This window comes from Miscanthus floridulus, chromosome 1, assembly GCF_019320115.1.
Source record: "Miscanthus floridulus cultivar M001 chromosome 1, ASM1932011v1, whole genome shotgun sequence".
Lineage (NCBI taxonomy): Eukaryota > Viridiplantae > Streptophyta > Magnoliopsida > Poales > Poaceae > Miscanthus > Miscanthus floridulus.
Window position 1 is genome coordinate 167,731,984 of NC_089580.1, and position 21,516 is coordinate 167,753,499.

At 45.3% G+C, this 21,516-nt stretch overlaps 2 protein-coding genes across 2 annotated transcripts; one reads left to right on the top strand and one right to left on the bottom strand.

Moving 5' to 3' along the window:
• Window positions 1–3,836: 3,836 nt before the first annotated feature.
• On the top strand, window positions 3,837–4,727 carry LOC136547359 (ATP synthase subunit b', chloroplastic-like). Its single transcript, XM_066539320.1, has one exon. The coding sequence runs from the start codon at window positions 3,920–3,922 to the stop codon at window positions 4,571–4,573; it is 654 nt and encodes a 217-aa protein (XP_066395417.1). The 5' UTR covers window positions 3,837–3,919; the 3' UTR covers window positions 4,574–4,727.
• A 132-nt stretch (window positions 4,728–4,859) lies between these two features.
• On the bottom strand, window positions 4,860–21,487 carry LOC136547370 (uncharacterized). Its single transcript, XM_066539329.1, has 4 exons — window positions 21,107–21,487; window positions 20,841–20,938; window positions 5,600–5,713; window positions 4,860–5,125 (listed from the first exon to the last, which is right to left on the bottom strand). Exons 1-4 carry the CDS (start codon window positions 21,330–21,332, stop codon window positions 5,057–5,059), a joined length of 507 nt encoding a protein of 168 aa, XP_066395426.1. The 5' UTR covers window positions 21,333–21,487; the 3' UTR covers window positions 4,860–5,056.
• Window positions 21,488–21,516: the final 29 nt, after the last annotated feature.

A 21,516-nucleotide genomic window follows, 5' to 3' on the forward strand; every position in this document is an offset into this window, starting at 1 on the left:
CGAACATGCCCGTTAGCGAGCTCACCGAGCGTGTCACTCGAGCCATCGAGGTAAGCGATGTTAGCTCAGCCCCTCTGGTTGCGAGAGACCGCAGATGGAGTAACGCACAAAACTCAACTGACCTCTACCAAAGCCCAACGGGGCTTAGGGGCTCAAGACACCCAATACCTCGACTACGCCTAGGTCCGTGACTCCAACTCGCCCGATCCCTCGGCGTGCCCGACGCCTGGATCCGTGACTCCGATTCACCCGATCCCTCGACGCGCCCGATGCCTGGGTCCATGACTCTGACTCGCCCGATCCCTTAGCACGCTCGATGCCTAGATCCACGACTCCAATTCACCCAATCCATCGGTGCGCTAGACGACTAGGTCCACGAGTCCATCTTGCCCGATCCCTAGACTATACATCAGCTATGCCCAACGCCTCGGCTGTGCCTAGGCCCGTGACTCTGACTCGCCCAATCCCACAGCACGCCCAACACCTAGATCCACGACTCTGACTCGCTCGATCCCACGGTGCGCCCGATGCCTGGATCTGCGAGTCTATCTCGTCCAATCCCCCGGCGCGCTCGACGCCTTGATTAGTGACTCCGACTCGCCTGATCCTTGGACCCGTGACTCTGATTTGCCCATACCCTCGGCACGCCCGACGCCCCAGTTGATGCCTACCAAAGAGCACACACTCACGCCCGCTAACAAAACCCTCAGGCGATTCTGCCCGAATCACCCGGGGGCTTGGGGGCTACACCAGCGGGTGCACTCGCGCGCACCCGCTGACAAAACAAAAAAAATCTCCCGCTAGCAACATGAACCCCCTCGGACAATTCTACCTAAATCACCCGAGGGCTCGGGGGCTACACCCACGGGTGTGCTCACGCGCACCCGCCATCAAGGCAAAAATCCCCCAGACGATTCTACCCGAATCGTCTGGAGGCTCGGGGGCTCCTGTCGGGTTCATAAACCTAGGGTCCCTCATGGACCAGCTTCCCAGCAAAGGCTCAACCCAGTAGACGACGTTGCGAATGACGCATAACTCCTGGGCCGTCCCAAAAACCTAACAACAGGGCAGAAGGGCGAACCAGCCTCCGACCGGTAGGCCTAGCCAAGGAGGAAGGGCCCCCACTTTCGACTCTGGTCTACCTCTCCGACCGAAAGGCCTCGCTTCTGACTCTGACCTGCCTCTCCGATCAGAAGGCCTCGCTTCTGACTCTGGCCCGCCTCTCCGACCGGAAGGCCTCGCTTCCGAATCTAGCCCGCCTCTCCGACCAGAAGGCCTGGCCGAGGAGGAACAACGCTCGCTTCCGATTCTAACCAGCGTCTTTGACCGGGGATGCACCGAACCTCTGCTTACAACTCTTCTCCGACTAGCGTAGTCGGAGACGACTGGGACCAACCGACCGGGGACGTCCGCTCGGTAAGGACCTAGGAAACGGGCAGAGCAAGTAAAACAGGACGCACAAAGTCAACCACAATACCAAGAACCATACCATGTACACCTGCAAGGCAATACCGATAGGACATGTTAGAAGGGTGCCCTGCAACCTTCTAGGCATGTCAGAACCAAAGCAGTGTTGTGGGCGTCGACATTTGCCCTACAGTGTTGTGGGCACCCTCAAACTCCCATATCAGGCGAACGCGGTAAAACCCCCTACGTGCCTCTAGGCATCAACAGTATGGCAGGCACTGACATCTGCCATATCGGAAGAAGACGACGTAACCTCCCACATGCGTCTAACAACAATAGTGTTGTGGGCGCCTACCATCATCTTGTACCTGACGGCATGGGCAATAAGACTTAGTAGCATATATACTCTCTCTCTCTCGTGTAAGGCCGTCCCCTTTATCTATAAAAGGGGATGCGCTCTCGCCCAACAGAGGGCCATCGATCAACTCCTGCAGAATCAGTCCACAACAACTCGAACAACACACACGATCCGAACAACCAAGGATCCCAACGAACAACAAATGTTCGAACACTTAGCACATAGCGGAGCTCCCATCACTCTCGGCCCTTCAGACCAGAGTCCGACGGACCTCTTGTACCCCCATCTTTCTCCATTTCGTTTGTAACTCCACAACAAACTTCAAGCATCTGAGCTCAGGAATAAAGTCACTGGCCGATTCAAACTGGACGTAGGGCACGTTGCCTGAACCAGTATAAACCCTATGTCATTGAGTGCTAGGCCACATCCGATCACAACGTACGGCAAAACTACAAGTATTTACGTGTTGATCATTTTCTACACCGACAGAATCTAAACTGGCTAAAGAAACCAAAGGTGACACTGCATATATTAATTGTTCTACCTACAATACCCTTTCATGGTACCCTTTCATTTGCTTATATGTGCAACTTGTTTGGAGATGTTCATGATTGGTGAATTGAAGTTCTTCCTCGATTTTCAATGATATGCTCAAGAAGTTTGACATGGTGAATGCAAAGCTTATCAAAATTCCCATGCCAACCAATGGACATCTTGATCTCAGTGAGGAAGGAAAAGCCATCGATCAAAAGGTATACCGCTCCATGATCAACTCTCTACTCTATTTGTGCGCATCTAAACCAGATATTATGCTTAGCGTGTGCACGTGTGCAAGATTTCGAGCTAACCCAAAAGAGTGTCACTTGGTGCCCGTTAAGAGAATCTTGAGATATCTAGTGCACACGCCAAACCGAGGCTGAATATGTTGCAGCCGGTGCATGTTGTGCTCAACTACTTTTGGACGAGGCAAAACATTCGTGTCGGTTGTCGCTTTACCAAAATGTCACTCTTGTGTGACAATGAAAATGCCATAAAACTTGTCTACTTGGCTATCTGAGAGAAATTTGTTAACAAAGTTGATTGAGCGAGAATTGTTAAGAGCTCAACGAAGAATGAAGCATCATGCCGATAAACATAGATTAGAGAGAGAGAGAGAGAATGTCAAGTGGGAGATCTGGTCTATTTGAATCTAAGGGTTGGTGCCGAAGGTACTAGTGTTGTGGGACAACTTGCCCCGCTCAAGACCCTCAAGACATGCAGCGTCGGTATCCCACAGCTTGGGATAAGCTGCAAAGGGGGAGGCATGTCAGGTACCCAAGCAGGAAGAGCAAGTATGGCAAATTGGCAACCGTGGGCCATGGCTCAAGGCGCGTGGTTTGAATAGTTAGGCACATGAGTTCTGAGCGTGCCCCATATGTGTGTGTGTGGCTCGGCCCATCTTAGAGGCCGAGAGGTGTGGCTTATAAAGCCTTGTACTGGATATGGAGGCGTTAAGCAATAAGTATCGTGTAACAGAATAAAGATTGCAAATGTGTTGTAGTTTCAAATAAACCAGATCTCCCACTTGACATTCTCTCCCCAATCTATGTTTATCGGCATGGTGCTTCATTCTTCGTTGAGCTCTTAACAGTTGTTGCTGAATCAACTTTGTTAACAAAATTCTCTAAGATAGCCAAGCAGACAAGTTTATGGCACTTCACAAGAGAGTGGTATTTTGGTAAAGCGACATCCAAAATCACCCAGGTTTGCCTCGTCCAAATTCTGTTAACTCTACTATTATTCTTCAATTATATCCCAGATTCCCTCTTGTTCTAGGCCTGAATCTATCCATTTCTGCTCTTTGCTTTACAAGTCAGTGACAATGGCCCATGACTCCATGAGGCTCTGGCTTACTGCCGCCGGCTTCAGAGATTTGGGGCCAAAAATGACACGGGCCTTTTCTGACGAAGCACAAAATAGAATATCGGGGAGGGCATTCGTGGTGGCGAAGCGAGCATCTGCATCGTGTGGCCGCCGTTCGTCGGGACACCACAACCCAACCCGTTCGGATAGATAGCTGCTCGCCCGCCTCCCTCCCTTCTCCCCACCACACCTCCACTGACAAGCCGCCGCCGCTCTTCCACCCCCACCCCACCTCTCCCCGGCCTCGCACCCATGGCCACGGCTATGATGGCTGCAGCCACCACCTCCTGCTCCCCGCGCCGCGCCGCGCCGCTCCTGAAGCCGGTGGCGTCCTCCTCCTCTTCCAGCAGCAGCTCGGCGCGGCCGCGGCGGCCCTTGGCGCAGCAGCTCCCGCGGCTGCTGGCGACGGCGGCGGCGGCAGTGGCAGTGGCAGTGGCGGCCGCGCCGCTCCCGGCGCTGGCGGAGCAGATGGAGAAGGCCCAGCTGTTCGACTTCAACCTGACGCTCCCGGCGATCGCGACCGAGTTCCTGCTGCTCATGGTGGCGCTGGATAAGCTCTACTTCACGCCGCTGGGCATGTTCATGGACGAGCGGGACGCCAAGATCCGCGGCGAGCTCGGCGACGTCAAGGACGCCTCCGAGGAGGTGAAGCAGCTGGAGGAGCAGGCGGCCGCCATCATGAAGGCGGCGCGCGCCGAGATCGCGGCGGCGCTCAACAAGATGAAGAAGGAGACCACCGCGGAGCTGGAGGCCAAGCTGCAGGAGGGCCGCAGCCGCGTGGAGGCCGAGCTCGTCGAGGCGCTCGCCAACCTCGAGGCGCAGAAGGAGGAGGCCGTCAAGGCGCTCGACGCGCAGATCGCCTCGCTCAGCGATGAGATCGTCAAGAAGGTGCTCCCATCCGCGTGAGGGAACCAAACCGGGCCGGCGGGCGTTCCTTTCTTAGCTTTCTGATCAGTTTGTATACGCTTGTCGGGCTGCCGTCCATGGGCGGCCGCGGCCCTGCCTTATCTTATGACTGTAATTGCATGAACATTATAAATGAATGATAATTTTGATGAAATCTCAGACTCTGTACTCAACTACTCATGAAAGATTGCTGGATGGTGCTGTGTTGGATTGTTGCAGACTCGCAACGAGGTTACTTGATACGCTTGTGCAACTAGTGATTTCAACCATTAAAACCATAGGATACATTTCGTCCTAGTGATTTCAACTATTAAATCTTAAGTTATATCCAATCCAAATGATTGTACATTTGGCAGTAATCTGTAACTCGGCTTACTCACTATTCGTTCTAGGCCTTGAGCCAAGTTCAAAGCTCGATCATGTTCCGGGCACTCTCGAACCATCTCAGATCTTCAACTGCAACCATCATGCCTCAATGTGTTCTTACTCATCATCATCATCTTCCTCTGAGCGTGAGATCTCATCGCTGCTACTCTCGTAACCTCTTAACACCTGTTTCAGAAGAGGAGACCAACTATGAGTTCATTTAATTTATTACGACCATGGGCGAGGAATGCTGCCATTGTTAACATAAGGAGCCTGTTCGTTGGTTGGTTTCTGGGCTGATAAGCCCGGCTGGTGCTGGTTTGTTGTGAGAGGAAAATACTGTACCATGGCTGATAAGTTCTGGCTGAAACCAACAAGCGAACAGGCTAAAGAACCGCCACTCATGTTTACACTTGTCGTCGACGTAATAATAAATAACTGTGACTCTGAAGCAGGGGAAAATTAAAGGGTGCATGAGCACTGAACGCTGATGGGCAGTTTTTAGGCCGCTAATGGAAAGGCACAAGAGAAACAGAGCACAACAAGATTTTGCAGCCAAAAGTCTCTGAAATTGCATATACATGCATCGATAAAAAGCTCATGCCTTTGAGGGATATTGCATATAATGCATCAAAAGCTCAAAACATTCATAATTATTACCTCTTTGCTCTGGGTAATGGCGCTGCCAGCAAGCAGTATCTTCCTAAGCTCATCGATGTATGAATAGTTCTGTCGCAGACAGCATGTGTACATAATCATCAGATGCTTAGTAACCTGCTTGGGAGAAGAGAGAAGGTTAAGTGTCTCGGCAGCTTTAAACGGAAACAAATTAACTGGATGATGCAGTCACATGCATGCAAATGAAATTAAAGTCGACTCCACACAACAATGAACAATAACCAACATCATCTTTTGGCAATTGAGGGGAAGAATGCAATATAACTCATCCAATTTATTAGTAGTCATCTACTTATATTTTGAGATGTATATTCTTCTCTATTAATATATACTTTGAGATACCTACAGGCATACATACAGCTTCTGTTGAAAACATTGCTTCAAACAGAAGATCAATTGTAACCGGGGGGAGAGGCCCCATAAAATTTTTATTTGTCAGGAAAGCAAATTAAGTTGCAATAATAAGCAAAGTCGTGCAGGGGTAGGCAAGTACTATCCTCATAACTGTGTGATGGTAACAATTATTCTTTGTTTCTGCTTGGATGTAGGTCAGAATTATTATCTGAATTCTGAAGGCAATGCCCTGTGTGTTTTTTTAAACACGTGTTGACACAAAATGTGACGCACTGTGCCTCACACACAGCAAGCCGAAAAGCGTAGCTTCAATCGGGTTCCCGGGTGTTTCGTTATCCGGAAGCGTGCCAGTCAGTTTGACCTGAAAACTAACAAGGGATAAAACAATTAAATGTCAAACCGGAACGTGTCGGGTAATACCAGACAGTTCCACATATACGGCCCTGAAGCCACTTACAATGACATACAGCTATAGAGAGCTGTCTGCCAATGAGTTCATAAACCGTTTCGGCTAATCGTAAAATAAATGCACGTGGAAACCTGATTGCCGAATACGCGTGCATGGGAAGGCATGTTTGAACAAGTGAAATTAATTATGAGTTAACGCATAACCAAGCTCGGCAGTCCAGCCGAGTTGGGGTCCATGAAGAAGGAACGCGCAAAATAAAAACGATTAAGCTAATCCAAAACCTGCATCTGTCGCACGACACCTGGTTTTGTTAAAGCTTAAACATGATTAACATGCATGAACCCGCGACATGTGACAATCTAGATTTAAATAATTCAGCCATTATGATCACACTATCTGGTTGCAAAGGTATTGTGAAAAAAGCAGTGATCGTTGAAGCACGAATAAAACCACAAGAGAGAGAAGGCCGAACAATATCAATCTAGATTGGGCAGAAGTGTGTTACAAATATATATATATATAAAATGTTCCGTAACATGCAACACTGGATAACTTAATGAATCTATTTAGATTTGCCATATCTAAAAGAGCCGATAACTATCTTGCTTTCACTAAGCATATTGAGTAAACGCCTGCCGCACGGTATCTACTCATACACAAAGCATAAGCAAAGACTTCTTGATTGTCAAGCAAAGATCCGCCGCACGACCATTGAAAACAAACAAGACTACTTGCATCACGTCTAAATCCACCGCATGATACTAAACATGATAACAAGGTTGCCGGAACTTACGGAGGTCGACGGATCGATGATTCCTCTCGAAGAACTCGACGACACGACAAGAGGACTCGAAAGTTGGCACGGGGCCGGTTGTATTGATTTGGTTGTGAACCCTTATTACAATGGTCGAGGGTCCAATATTTATACCCTAGACAAAACACGAGTCCTAGAGGACTACGATTTACAAAGGAACCTTTAAATAAACTTGGAAACTCACGATTCCTTACCCTAAACTTTTAGAGTCCTTTACTATTACAACTTTCACCTTTTCGATCGGCCTTGCCTGCCATCTTCTGTTTTTCCCGAATGGAGTCACCGCCTTCTGGAGTAACCGACCGCAATGCATTTAGCCGACCGCTTGCTTTGTTTGCCGAATACCCTTCTTCCCGCATGTGGGTCTACCTGTCATCTTCCAGAATCGACCAAAATCCAGTGTTAACACATGCCCCCTCAATTTCGGGATAAAAGTTGTTTTATTCTGAAATTGACCACAAGCTCTTTCATCCTCCTAGGTCATCACCGTTCAAAACCGCAGCCGCTGCCCAAAAATTCAAGCTTTCAGCGCAACTTCGGACCTCCTTCAAATCTTCAATGGCGACCCAGGATGAAATCCCAGAGGTAAACTTTACTTATATTCGGCAACCTTCATTTTATTCTCCCGCTCCTCTTTTGATTTACTCCCCTCTGATTTCAATCATCTTCTAAAGGAATACAAGAGCCAGATTTTGATCCCCTATGCTGCCAACCCCGACTCCTATTTCCTCGGCCCAATGGGAAATCCTGACCCTTCTGAAATTATTGAGAAGGAAACCCAAAGAATTCCTTTCAAGTCTGGGATTACCTCGTCCAAACCGATGGCCAAACACGTTCAAGAATTGGCCATTTCCCCCAATCACCGGATGGCGTAACTGGTACAGGAGAATGCTGGAGAAAAGCAGCAGCCACTGGGAAAGTCAGGACATCAGTCATTGTCTAGAGTTATCTTTAGCAGAGACACCCAGGAATGATTCCCTTTTGATAGCAGCTTCTCATTTTTGGTCTGACGCTATCAATGCCTTTATCTTTGGTCATGGTATTATGACCATCACTCTAGCCGACGTATTCATGATGACTGGCTTGAATGTGTCATTGCCAGTATATCCCTACAAGTACAAGAGCAAAAGTAATCAAAGGGCCGTCAGCTCTGGATGTGGATGGGTCAAACATATTCAGAACTACATGAATGCATCTGGCGCCGTTTCTGACAAAGAGTTGAAAGCCTTCATGAATATGTGGCTATGCAGATTCATCTTCTGTGGAAAATCCAATGAACCAACCCTGAATCACATGGTAATGGCTGAAGACTTAGCTGCAGGTACTCAGATCCCACTAGGCAAATATCTCTTAGGGTCTGCTTATCATATGATGCATCAGATCACCCTTCAGATGCGCCAAGGTGGAGAAATTTCTTGTGTGAATGGTCCCTGGTGGCTAATTCAAATGTGGCTCCAGCTATATATGCATCAGATAACCCCTGTGAGCCTCTTCAACCTAAGTTTTCCCTCAGTTAACTATGCTGAAGGCAGCACAGCAAAGGTTAAGGCTTGTCAGACTTATGGGGAAGCAGCATCATCTATAAGCATTGATATAGACATTGGTCATTTCTTCAAGCTATTTTTCAAGGGATTCGGCAATGTGCTCTGGTTTCCTTACAGAGAAAATGAAAATCTGACTTTGCCCTGCAAGTTTAGCTATGAAATCGGTTGTTCAGGCCAAGAATCCACGGAGATTTTCAACTCCTTTATCAAACCTTGCACTCTGCCAGCCTGAATTTCATCATGGGAGATTAGTACAATCCACCTATGAATTCTATTATCCAAACATGGTGGCCAGACAATTAGGATGCTGGCCAACTGCCTCCAAAATTCCTCTTCTCAACAATCATAAAGTCAAGGGAAGTAATAACAGAAGGAATGGAAGCCAAGAAGGTCTTTGAATTAGGATGGGAATTGCCAATATACGAACCATCTCCATTTGGGCTAATAGATGTTGCTCATCCCTTCTTTGTTTCTTGGTGGCAAGAATGGCATGCTCATATCTTCAATATATCAGTCCATTCTTTATGCAAAAACTTGCAACCCGATTCTGCTTCTGATAGTGAGGTAATTTCATTATGCCCATCATTTCTTGTTCTTGAATCCACTTCTTATTTTAACATCTGGTCATGCACAGGATCTTGAGTTTACTCCCCCAGCCAAAGCAATCCAGTACTATTCGGCTGGTCCCAAGCCTGCTCTGGGGTTTGATGCTCCAAACTTAAAGGAATTCATGAAAACTTCTGCAACTTTGGATTCAGCACCTCTAAAGGCACTCATGAGAACTCCTGCTACTTCAGCTGCTGCATCTTCGAGAGGAAAAAGCAAAAGGAAAACACCTGAAAGTTTTCTCTTACCCAAAAAACCAAGGACCAAGAAAGCCAGATTATCCCTTAAGGCATGAATCTTTTATTTTCTTATCAGGTCAACCATCTCACTTAGCAGTAAGCCTGACTACCTCTATATTCATTACTTCATTGCAGCCACAAGTCGAAATTCCCACACTGGGCAATACCTCAGCGCCTGCAGAACCAACCCCTGAAGTTTCTACTGAAGATGAAGAAATTCATGATAGCGAAATTTCAGAGACTCATGAAGCTGAAGGTTCAAAGGCTCATAAACCTGATGAGACTATAGGTAACATTGTTCAACCAATTCTCCTTTTCTTTCTTTTTAATAACATCTATTCTCTTATGCTCATTATCATTTACTTCACTGAAAATAGATGAAATCTTAGATGAACTGGCAAGGGAAACCTCTCCTGATCAAGCTCCAAACCTGTCCCCTCTGATTCTTCAGCCAAGTTCCCCAGCAAGCCAGGGTATAACCCATCCCGATGATCAACCAGCTCAGCAGGTAATTCCTTGTTTTACACTATATTTTAGCAAAATTACCCAAGTCGGCTAACACCTTCTTTCTTTTCTTTTCTTTAGAAGAACATCACTAAACCGACCACCAGTTACTCCTTCTCTATTGAGGATTACATCATTGAGAAAGGTGAAGAGATTACTTCCCATCAAACCTTATCGCTGGAAAATCAGGCCCGGCTAAAAGAGGTGATCATTCTGCTAAACAAGGATACCATCAGTCTAGTTCAGGATGCAGACCAGATAAAAGACCTCCTTGAACTCATTGATCAAGATATCCCCTCTGCTCTCAAGGCCCCCCTAGAATCTGCAGCCCATCTTGACTGACCATTTTGCTATGGTGAGAAGGGCAACCAAAAATATATCTTCGAGGACCGCTCTGCAGAAGGATAGATCTCTGAAAAAGCTAGAGATTAAAGATCTTCACTCTCATATCCAGACTACGAGAAATTCCTTGGCAACCTTGGAGCCTGAACTGAAAGCCATGGAGGATGAAAAAAGCAGACTAGAAGCTCAACTAGCCGAACTGAATGCCAAAATTCAGTCTCACAGGGCCCATATAACTAACTTGCCGAAGAACATAGAAGCAGCTTCACTAAAGATAGCTTCGACCATCAAAGAAGATCAGCAGATCAAAACTAAGTTATCCAGCATCCAGAGTTCTGAAGATGAAGATCAAAAAGTGCTAGATAATGTTAGCCGAATCAGGACTGAGGCCATAGAGGCAATCAATCATCTTCTGAACCAGTAGACATTGGGTTTGTAATAAACTTAAGTGTGATATCTTCTTTCCCTTGATTAACCAGCTTTATGTTTACTTATTTTTATTCATTCGAAAGCAATCGGCCCCTTTCCCTTAAATTACTCGATTAGAATGTAGCCGATTGTCTCCATTCTTCCGATAGCCGAACGAATCCAATTCAAATATTGTGAGGGTATAACCGAACAATGTTGGCTCCAACAAACCAGGGAGATATTCAAGCGACGTTCGACTTAACCCATGCCTGGCCCAGCCCAGTAACGGCCCAGCCGAAAGGGAAAAAACCTACTCCGCCGTTCGGGATTCTCGCCCCACAACCCCGTGGAATTCGCCACGATCCTTCGCTTCGGCTTATAAATAGACCCTTCCGTTAGCCTTCATCGCTATCTTCGCCTCAGCGTTCTCACATCCGTCTCCTCCACTTCCTTCGTTCGATTCATTCCAGAAGAAAACCCTAACCTCCATCAAAGCAAATGACGAACAGTGGCAACCGTGGCAAGCGTCCTGCCGACGGAGAGGCTGAAGGAAGCAGAGCATCGCGCTGCCGGCGTCGTGGGTATGATTCGGCTCTTTGCCCCCTTTGCAATTTCCTTGTTCATCTCTTAATTTCGATTTTTCCTTCCTCATTCATCAGGATAAGGGTCATCAGCTCCAGCCAATACCATCTCCTTCCTCCGGTGACGGCAGCTCAACCGGGAACTCCATCATCCGGCTCCTCCGGGTCTTCCAGCTCTTCAAGCTCTTACCATTCCAATCCTTGGGGTTCGGCAGAACCAGCAGATGCACACCATCCATACTCTCACGAGGAGGCGCTCAAGTTTCGCCAGGAGAGAGACGAAGCCCGGGAGGAGCTAGGCGACGTCTCCAAGAAGTTCGGCATCGATCAAGCCGAATGGGAGGACCAGCGGAAGCAATTCTGCGACGCCATCACCGGTTTGATATCCTCATTTAGTTTTATCATCCTGGCTTCCTTTGCTTGCCGACCCATTTCTTCTTTTCTGCCCAGCTCTTTCCGCGGAGAATGACCGCTTGAAGGCGGCGGCGAACAAGATCGCCGACAAGGTGAATGCCCAGGGGGAGACATCCGAAGCACGCCTTGATGCTGTGGACGGCCGCATTGATCAGGCCGTCATCCAAGGTGTGCACCTCGGCGCTTCTCTCGGGCTGGCGGCAATGACCTCCCAAACCAACGAGGACTACTCCTCCCAGCCAGTTGGCTTCGTTGGAGGACGCCCGGACGAGATCGACGACATTGATGAACGTCTGGAGGCCTACGATGATCATGCCGCTGCCCTTGCTGAAATCACAAACCCCCAGTCCGTCCTCAACAAGTTATTTGAGGAGTAGTTTGTATTAGGATGAACTTTTATAAATAATCTCGTCCTTTGGAATAATATTTACTTCTTTGACTCTTTTCGGTAAAATTCCACTTGCGACTGTCAGAAAAATGCTGAAAACAACCCAGTTTTGGATAAACATTCTTGTGCTAGAGGCGATGCAAACTGCATCGGCTATTTTGTGCTAAAGGCGATATGAACGATATCGGCTATTCTCAATCTTGTATCTGATTTTTAGGCTAAAGGCGATATGAACAATATCGGCTGTTCTCAGTCTTGTATTCGATTTTTAGGCCAAAGGCGATTTTCTCTTTGTCGGTTTTTCTGATCTACATTCATGAACCAACCTCAACACTGGGGTAGTATTTCTTAAGAAATCTTCCATTAATAGCTCTGGTAAACTCCTCTCCAAATAAAGTCTTTAATATGTATGCATTGCCAGGTACACATTCTACAATTCGGAAAGGACCTTCCCAATTTGGAGACCATTTGCCGAACGCTCTATCCTTTGTTCCAACTGGCAATATAGTTTTCCAAACCAAATCTCCTTCTGCAAATTGCTTCAGCCTAACCCTTTTGTTATAATACTTGGCAACGCGCATTTTATTTTTCTCAATATTTTCTAATGCCTTGAGACGAATCAAATGTAAATCTTCCAATTCATCCATCATCAGATTCTTATAGTCTTCTTCTGCCAATTCTTTCTGTAACACAACTCGCCTTGAATCTGACCGTAATTCCCATGGTAGTACGGCATGATGCCCATAAACCAGTTCATAGGGAGACGTTTGAGTGGATCCATGACAAGCCATTCGGTAAGCCCACAGTGCTTCACTAAGAACCAAGTGCCATCTCCTTGGTTTTTCATCAATCTTCTTCTGAATGATTTTAATCATAATCTTATTTGATGCTTCTGCCTGTCCATTAGCTTGTGCATAATAAGGAGAAGAATTATACAACTTAATCCCCATATCCTTAGGCAAAATCACAGAATTCTGAAGAAGTAAACTGAGTTCCTTGATCAGTTGTTACAGTTTGAGGAATCCCGAATCTGTGAATTATATGTTCCTTAACAAAACTGATCATATTCTCTGACGTTACCTTCTTCAACGGGATAGCTTCAACCCACTTGGTGAAATAATCCGTGGCCAAGAGTACAAACTTGTGTCCCTTATTAGAAGGAGGATTGATCTGACCAATTAAATCTATACCCCATCCTCTGAACGGCCAAGGCTTGATTATAGGATTCATAGCAGACGCTGGAACTTTTTGAATATTGCCGAATTTTTGACAATTGTGACACCCTTTGTAATATTCAAAACAATCTTCCAACATAGTTGGCCAAAAATAACCAGTTCTCCTAATTATCCACTTCATCCGATAAGCTGACTGATGTGCACCACACAATCCTTCGTGAACCTCATACATCACTTTCTTAGGCCTCTTCTTGACTTAAACATTTGAGCAATACTCCATCGATGGACTTGTAATATAACTGATCATCAAGAAACACAAATTTGAGAGCTTTGTACCTGAGTTTTCGGGAAACCTTTTGAGATGGATTTTTCAGATAATTGGTAACTTCGCATCTCCAATCACCATCTACTGGATCAGTATTTAAAACATCTTCCTCCATAGCAAAAACTTCCCGACTCTCTCGATATCCAGAAGCAGCTTGAGCTAACTTATTTGCTTCTTCATTGTACTCTCTAGGGATATGATGCAAGGTCACCATTAGAAAATTCTTCAAAAGTTCTCTGCACTCTTCATAATATTCTCTTAACACATTGTTCTTGCATTCATACTGATCATTCAGTTGATTAATCACCAACTCAGAATCCCCAAAGATTTCAACAGCAACGGCCTTTACTTCTATAAGAAGCTGAAGCCCTCTAAGCAATGCTTCATACTCTGCCTGGTTGTTAGTAACATGAAATTCAATAGGAACTGCATACTCAAAAGCTTTTCCTTGTGGGGAAATCAAAAGAATACCAGCACCACCACCTTTGCTACAAGATGATCCATCGAAGAACAAGGCCCAAGGCACAATGCTTATCGCCTCAACAGAAAGATCCCGATGTTGGGTAATAAAATCGGCAATAATTTGACCCTTTACCGCCTTTGCCGATTCATATCTTAAATTAAATTCCGACAACGCTAAAATCCATTTGCCAATTCTTCCATTCAAAATCGGCATTGATAGCATATGTTTGATTACATCAAAACTAGAAACCACCACGCATTCGGAATTCAACAAATAGTGCCGAGATTTGGTACATGAGTAATATACACATAAGCAAAGTTTTTCTGCAGCCGAATACCTTGTTTCCGGGTCTAACAGCTTTCGGCTAAGATAAGCTATGACTCTTTCTTTTCCTTCAAACTCTTGCATAAGGGCCGATCCTATCGTTAGGCTATCGGCCGCCACATACAACTTAAAAGGCTTGTCAAGTTGTGGAGGTACCAGCACAGGTGGTGCCTTCATATATTGCTTGATCTCATCAAAAGCCTTTTGTTGTATGTCACCCCATACAAATTTTTGATCCTTCTTGAGCTTTAATAAAGGAGAAAAGGGTAAAACTCTCTCTGATAGATTGGATATGAATCTTCTTACAAAGTTGATTTTGCCTAACAATGATTGTAATTCCGTGAGATTAGTTGGCGGCACAACTTTGTCTATTGCTTCCATGCTCTTTTTCCCAACTTCAATTCCTCCTTTATGAACTAAAAATCCCAAAAACTCACCAGCCGAAACTCCAAAGGCACATTTGTTTGGATTCATCTTCAAGCCATGCTTTCTTGTGCACTCCAGAGTCTTTCTTAAATCGGCTAAATGTCTTTCATGATCTCTAGATTTGACTACTACATCATCGATGTAGATTTCTACAATCTTGCCGATCAGCTCGTGAAAAATATAATTCATAGCTCTTTGATAAGTTGCACCAGCATTCTTTAACCCAAACGTCATGACTATCCATTCGAACAAACCAATATGACCAGGACATCTGAAAGCTGTTTTCGAAATATCTTCTATTGCCATAAAAATTTGGTTATAGCCAGCATTACCATCCATAAAACTAATGACTTCATAACCTGCTGCTGCATCTACCAGCAAATCGGCAACTGGCATTGGGTAACCATCCATGGGAGTAGCCTTATTAAGATTTCTGAAATCTATGCAAACTCTCATTTTTCCATTTTTCTTGTATACCGGTACTATATTTGAAATCCACTCTGCATACTTGCATGGCCGAATGAAGTTTGCTTCTATTAACCTTTCAACCTCCTTCTTCACATCGGCCAATACTTCCTCTTTGTATATCTTCCTTGGAGGTTGTTTATAAGGACGAAATCCAGGTTTAATGGGTAATCGATGCTCAACAATGGAACGATCCAATCCAGGCATTTCCGTGTAATCCCAAGCAAAACAATCTTTAAACTCTTTCAACAAATCTATCAACTTTGATTTATATTCTGGGTCTAACTTTGCACTAATATACATCGGCCTTGGCTTAGATCCATCACCAACATTAATTTCTTCCAATTTATCAGCCGACATAAAACCACGTCCCAACTTTCCTTTGTTGCCATCGACGGGATTTCCCATTAAAAATTGCTATGAGAGCCGACTGCTTGGATCGGCTGTTGGCCTTCGCTGAAAACATTTACAGGACCTTCTTTCCACACTTTTCCAGAGAAACAATCGATGCCCTCATACTCCCAATAGGTAGATTCTGTGGCAGCAACACTCACCGAATTATCAGCATGTACAACTTCAACATCATCTCCAATCCATTGAATGAGAATTTGATGCATAGTTGAAGGAATGCAACAATTAGCATGGATCCAATCTCTGCCCAAGAGTAGACTATATGCCCCCTTGCCATCAATGACAAAAAAGGTGGTAATCAGAGTTTTTGACCCAATAGTCAACTCGACATGGATAGCACCTCGGGTATCAGAAGGATTGCCAGCAAAGTCCCTAAGCACCATGTCAGTTTTCAACAATTCTTCATTAGTCATCCCAAGTTTCCTGAAGGTAGTATAAGGCATGATATTGATAGCAGCCCCTCCATCAACAAACATCTTGGTCAAAGGCTTGCCATTGACATATCCTTTTAAATAGAGTGGTCTCAAGTGACGATTCTTGATTGGTTTGTCAAAAACAGCTTGCTGTGTTAATACAAGCTGAGCCATCAAATCCTGACATTCACTTTCATCAAAATCAGAATACACCTCTTCTTGGACATCTTGGCTTTCGGGAGCTATAAACTCTGATGGGAGGAAGAAAGCCATGCAAGCATTAGCCGAAGGACCACATCCATCAGGCTTCTTTTTAGGACGCCATATTTGCTTTGTTTCGGTAACTTCCAGTTCCAACTCCCTATTCCTCAACCGTTGCACTCTTCTTTTCTGACTTTTCCTCAGGCCTGGAGGACACCACTGTCCTTTTTGCCATACGTATTTATAGAAGTCAGCTTCTTCATCATGCACTCTATCATGAATCCAACCTGAACCTGCAACTCTTTTCCTTTGCTGATTCTCAAAGTCATCTATTTTTAAGCGCCGATCATCTTCAGGAACCTTCGTTCCAAGTCTTTCATAGACGGGACGGCGGTTGACTCGAGATTGCCTATACTCGGAGTACTGAGCACTACACTCCGGACAATTATTTCTTGCAGGCAACCTCAAGCCTTCATTCCAACAATGCCTAAAGAACGAACAACCCCAATGAGACTGCTCCTGTTCTGTCATGTATTCTTCTTGCTCCCTTCGGTATACTTCTTCCTCATACCTCCGGCATTCTTCCATAAACCATTGTTTCTTACAGTATTCCTTCTCTTGTTCCCTCTGCCACTTGTTTAGCAAAATACGTGATGTAACTCTGGGTTTGGAAGTTTGACCTTTCTCGGTTCGGCTACTCTGAAACCGAACTCGTTGCTGCAACTCTTTACTGGTGACTTGCCGATCCGGGTCAACAGCACCACTCTCCTTTGCTCTATCAGAAGTCAACACTTTCACCTTGCCTTTACCTTTGAGATCATTGGCAGAGACCATATTCACAGAGAAAGAAATCATATTTTGTGGAAAAGGCTGATCATCAATTTTCATCTTGCCATCAAACCTCAAGTGTCCCTCTTGGATAGCTTTCTGGATTCGTATTCTGAACACTCGGCAATCATTGATAGAGTGAGAATTAGTGTTATGAAAGCCACAATACTTTTTGTCTTTCACTCCTTCAGGACGTAACATAGGATGTCCTTCTGGCAACTTGATGCGTCCTTCCTTTATCAACAATGCAAAAAGTCTGTCTGCTTTAGTAACATCAAAATCATAGGTTCCCTTTTGTTGTTTCAACCAGCGTTGACTAACTTGGGTGGGTTCCTTTGCCCAATTTAACTCAGCTGCAGCTATCTCATCTTCATCAATATACTCAGTCGCTTCATCCAAAAAGCCTTGATACACCTCATTAGTGGCATTGTTCTTCTGAAAGCGATTATCTCTCCTAAATCCTTGGGCTTGATTACTCATAGCTGCTAAACGCTGTGCAAGTTGGCCAAGATCATCAAACTCTAAACCGAACAACTTCTCCCTGATATTCGGCAACATTCCTGCTATAGCTATTCCAGGTAATTGATCATCTGGTAAATTTAGAGAATAACACATATTCTTGGTCTCCCTAAATCTGCGAAGATACTCCAATGGTGTCTCATTTGTTCTCATCCTCAGACTCATGAGATCAACCAACTTCTTCTCATTAGTACCCGTATAGAAATATGAATGAAACTTCTGCTCTAGTTCTGCCCACGTACCAATGGAATGAGCTGGTAGAGACGTGAACCATGTGAAAGCTGGTCCTGTAAGAGACAAAGGAAAATATCGAATTCTCCAAGCTTCATCTGAAGCAGCTTCTCCAAGCTGCATTAAAGTACCTGACTGACGTGCTCTATGGTACTAGTATCATCTTGACCAGAAAACTTAGTCAAATCTGTTGGAGGCTTCACCCTTGGAGGCAACGCCACTCTGTTATACCATTCTGGATAAGGAGACTTGTATGAATAGGATTGATTCTTTGGCTTCAAGCCGAACTGATTTTGCATCATATCAGCCATCCTATGCATCAAAACATCAATGCCTGGATCCTGATTTCCTTGTACTTGCACTCCAGAAGGCAATCCTGAAACACTTCTATACCCTGGATTTGGCACAGCATTGATAGCACTGTAATCAGTAAATTCTTGATACCCATCTCCATACATATTCTTCTGCAATCTGTTTGATGCTGGAGAAACTCTATAAGCTGAAGGTGGCACTTCTCCCGTGGTACCAAATGTTACTTGGCCATAGGTGGGATGTGATTGCTTTTCAGTGTGAGTCAATCCACCTATATTTGAAGGCGACGCTACTTCTTTTCCAACAGGCTTCTCTTGATGCTTTGGAACATTGAAAAGCGTCGGCCCACTGAGTGGTCCAACATTTTCTTCGAAATATTTATCAACCATTGGACCAAAAGTACTGATCATGATTGCCCGAAAGGTATTCAGAAAAGCTGTGTGATGATTTGTCATGGTTTCTCCCATAGCTTTATAGACCAGGGCTGCCATCTTCTGAGCATCCTCCTCTTCAGTGTAATCAGTTTGATGCGGAAGAAGAACCCTTGGCATTGATTGCTTTTGAAATACTTTATTGCTCTTGTTTTTGGAAAAAGACATCAAGCATTTCCGTTGGTATTGCTCACATGCTTGTAGCACTAAATCCTTATAATTATCTGGCAATTCTGCCATGCTTACATCCAGAACATGATCATTGTTGATCTCAGATGCCATCTTAAACTAGCAGATGGTCCCACCGGGCGTGCCAAAAAGTGTGTTGACACAAAATGTGACGCACTGTGCCTCACACACAGCAAGCCGAAAAGCGTAGCTTCAATTGGGTTCCCGGGTGTTTCGTTATCCGGAAGCGTGCCAGTCAGTTTGACCTGAAAACTAACAAGGGATAAAACAATTAAATGTCAAACCGGAACATGTCGGGTAATACCAGACAGTTCCACATATACGGCCCTGAAGCCACTTACAACGACATACAGCTATAGAGAGCTGTCTGCCAATGAGTTCATAAACCGTTTCGGCTAATCGTAAGATGAATGCACGTGGAAACCTGAGCGCCGAATACACATGCATGGAAGACATATTTGAACAAGTGAAATTAATTATGAGTTAACGCATAACCAAACTCGGCAGTCCTAGCCGAATTGGGGTCCATGAAGAAGGAACGTGCAAATAAAAACGATTAAACTAATCCAAAACCTGCATCTGCCGCACGACACCTGGTTTTGTTAAAGCTTAAACATGATTAACATGCATGAACCCGCGACATGTGACAACCTAGATTAAAATAATTCGGCCATTATGAGCACACTATCTAGTTGCAAAGATATTATGAAAAAGCAATGATCGTTGAAACACGAATAAAACCACAAGAGAGAGAAGGCCGAACAATATCAATCTAGATTGGGCAGAAGTGTGTTACAAATATATATATATATAAAATGTTCCGTAACATGCAACACTGGATAACTTAATGAATCTATTTAGATTTGCCATATCTAAAAGAGCCGATAACTATCTTGCTTTCACTAAGCATATTGAGTAAACGCCTGCCGCACGGTATCTACTCATACACAAAGCATAAGCAAAGACTTCTTGATTGTCAAGCAAAGATCCGCCGCACGACCATTGAAAACAAACAAGACTACTTGCATCACGTCTAAATCCACCGCATGATACTAAACATGATAACAAGGTTGCCGGAACTTACGGAGGTCGACGGATCGATGATTCCTCTCGAAGAACTCGACGACACGACAAGAGGACTCGAAAGTTGGCACGGGGCCGGTTGTATTGATTTGGTTGTGAACCCTTATTACAATGGTCGAGGGTCAATATTTATACCCTAGACAAAACACGAGTCCTAGAGGACTACGATTTACAAAGGAACCTTTAAATAAACTTGGAAACTCACGATTCCTTACCCTAAACTTTTAGAGTCCTTTACTATTACAACTTTCACCTTTTCGATCGGCCTTGCCTGCCATCTTCTGTTTTTCCCGAATGGAGTCACCGCCTTCTGGAGTAACCGACCGCAATGCATTTAGCCGACCGCTTGCTTTGTTTGCCGAATACCCTTCTTCCCGCATGCGGGTCTACCTGTCATCTTCCAGAATCGACCAAAATCCAGTGTTAACAACACGTCTGCTACTATTTTTTGGTCCTGTTTCGCGATACATATGTATGTCTGCACTTCATCTAGTACTGTACTGTCTCGTTGTTAAATCATCATGTGGTTCTGGTGTCATCGGGTATGATATTAATGATACCTCAAGCATCTTGGCAACATTGTTCAAATTATCCCTGAGCATATACCTTTGACTTAATAATAAAATAGCCAGGATCCAAATTAAGTTTGAAAGGCAACACTGCTGCAGCTATTCTGACAACAAATTAAATTCCCCAAGTTCATTTTATGAATAACATGCTAAATTTCTCTAGTTTCCGATCGTGTTAACTACATACAGATCGATTTGATTCATGGATGAGAGATTACATTATACGATAATTTAAAGCAGGAGAAGAATAAATACCTCCTCGACGCTCCCATCCTCAATGTCGGCGTTGAAGGACTCGTCCATGGCGTCGTACAGCAATCCCTCCAGCTCGTCCTGGTCGAGTGGGCCAGTGCCTTCAGTAATTCAATCCACCGATAGCGCACAAACGAAACAAACAAAGTCAATCGTAATTCATCAAAACAGATGGAATGATTTCGATTCCAGATTAATTAAGTTTGAAAGACAACAATAATGCAATGCGGCGGCGAGGGTGAACCAGGAGACGAGAGATCGGTCGAGACCTCTGGCGGCGGCGCGGGTGAACCAGGAGAGGACGGAGGAGGCGAGCCGGTCGGCCTTGGCCTGCGAGTCGAGGCCGCCCCACCGGTTCTGCACCGCCAGCTGCAGTGCCGTCCACCTCCCGAACAGCAGGCCGATGCATTCCGCCATTGCCGCCGCCCCCTCCTCGGACAGCACCACCCTGCCGCCGGCGCCGGCGGCCGTGCCGGAAGACGAGGAAGAGGCCATGGCCCTCTTGGTTTGGCTTTGGCCTGGCGATGGATCGATGGGACCTGTCGATCGGTGGATGCTATGGGCTAGGGTTTTTACCGGAAGACGACTCACAGTCACAGGTTTGCCTTCAAACAAAAACTAGGGGCGATTTGAATTTTGGAGAGAGCTAGAAATCAGGTTTGTTCAAAGTTCATGTACT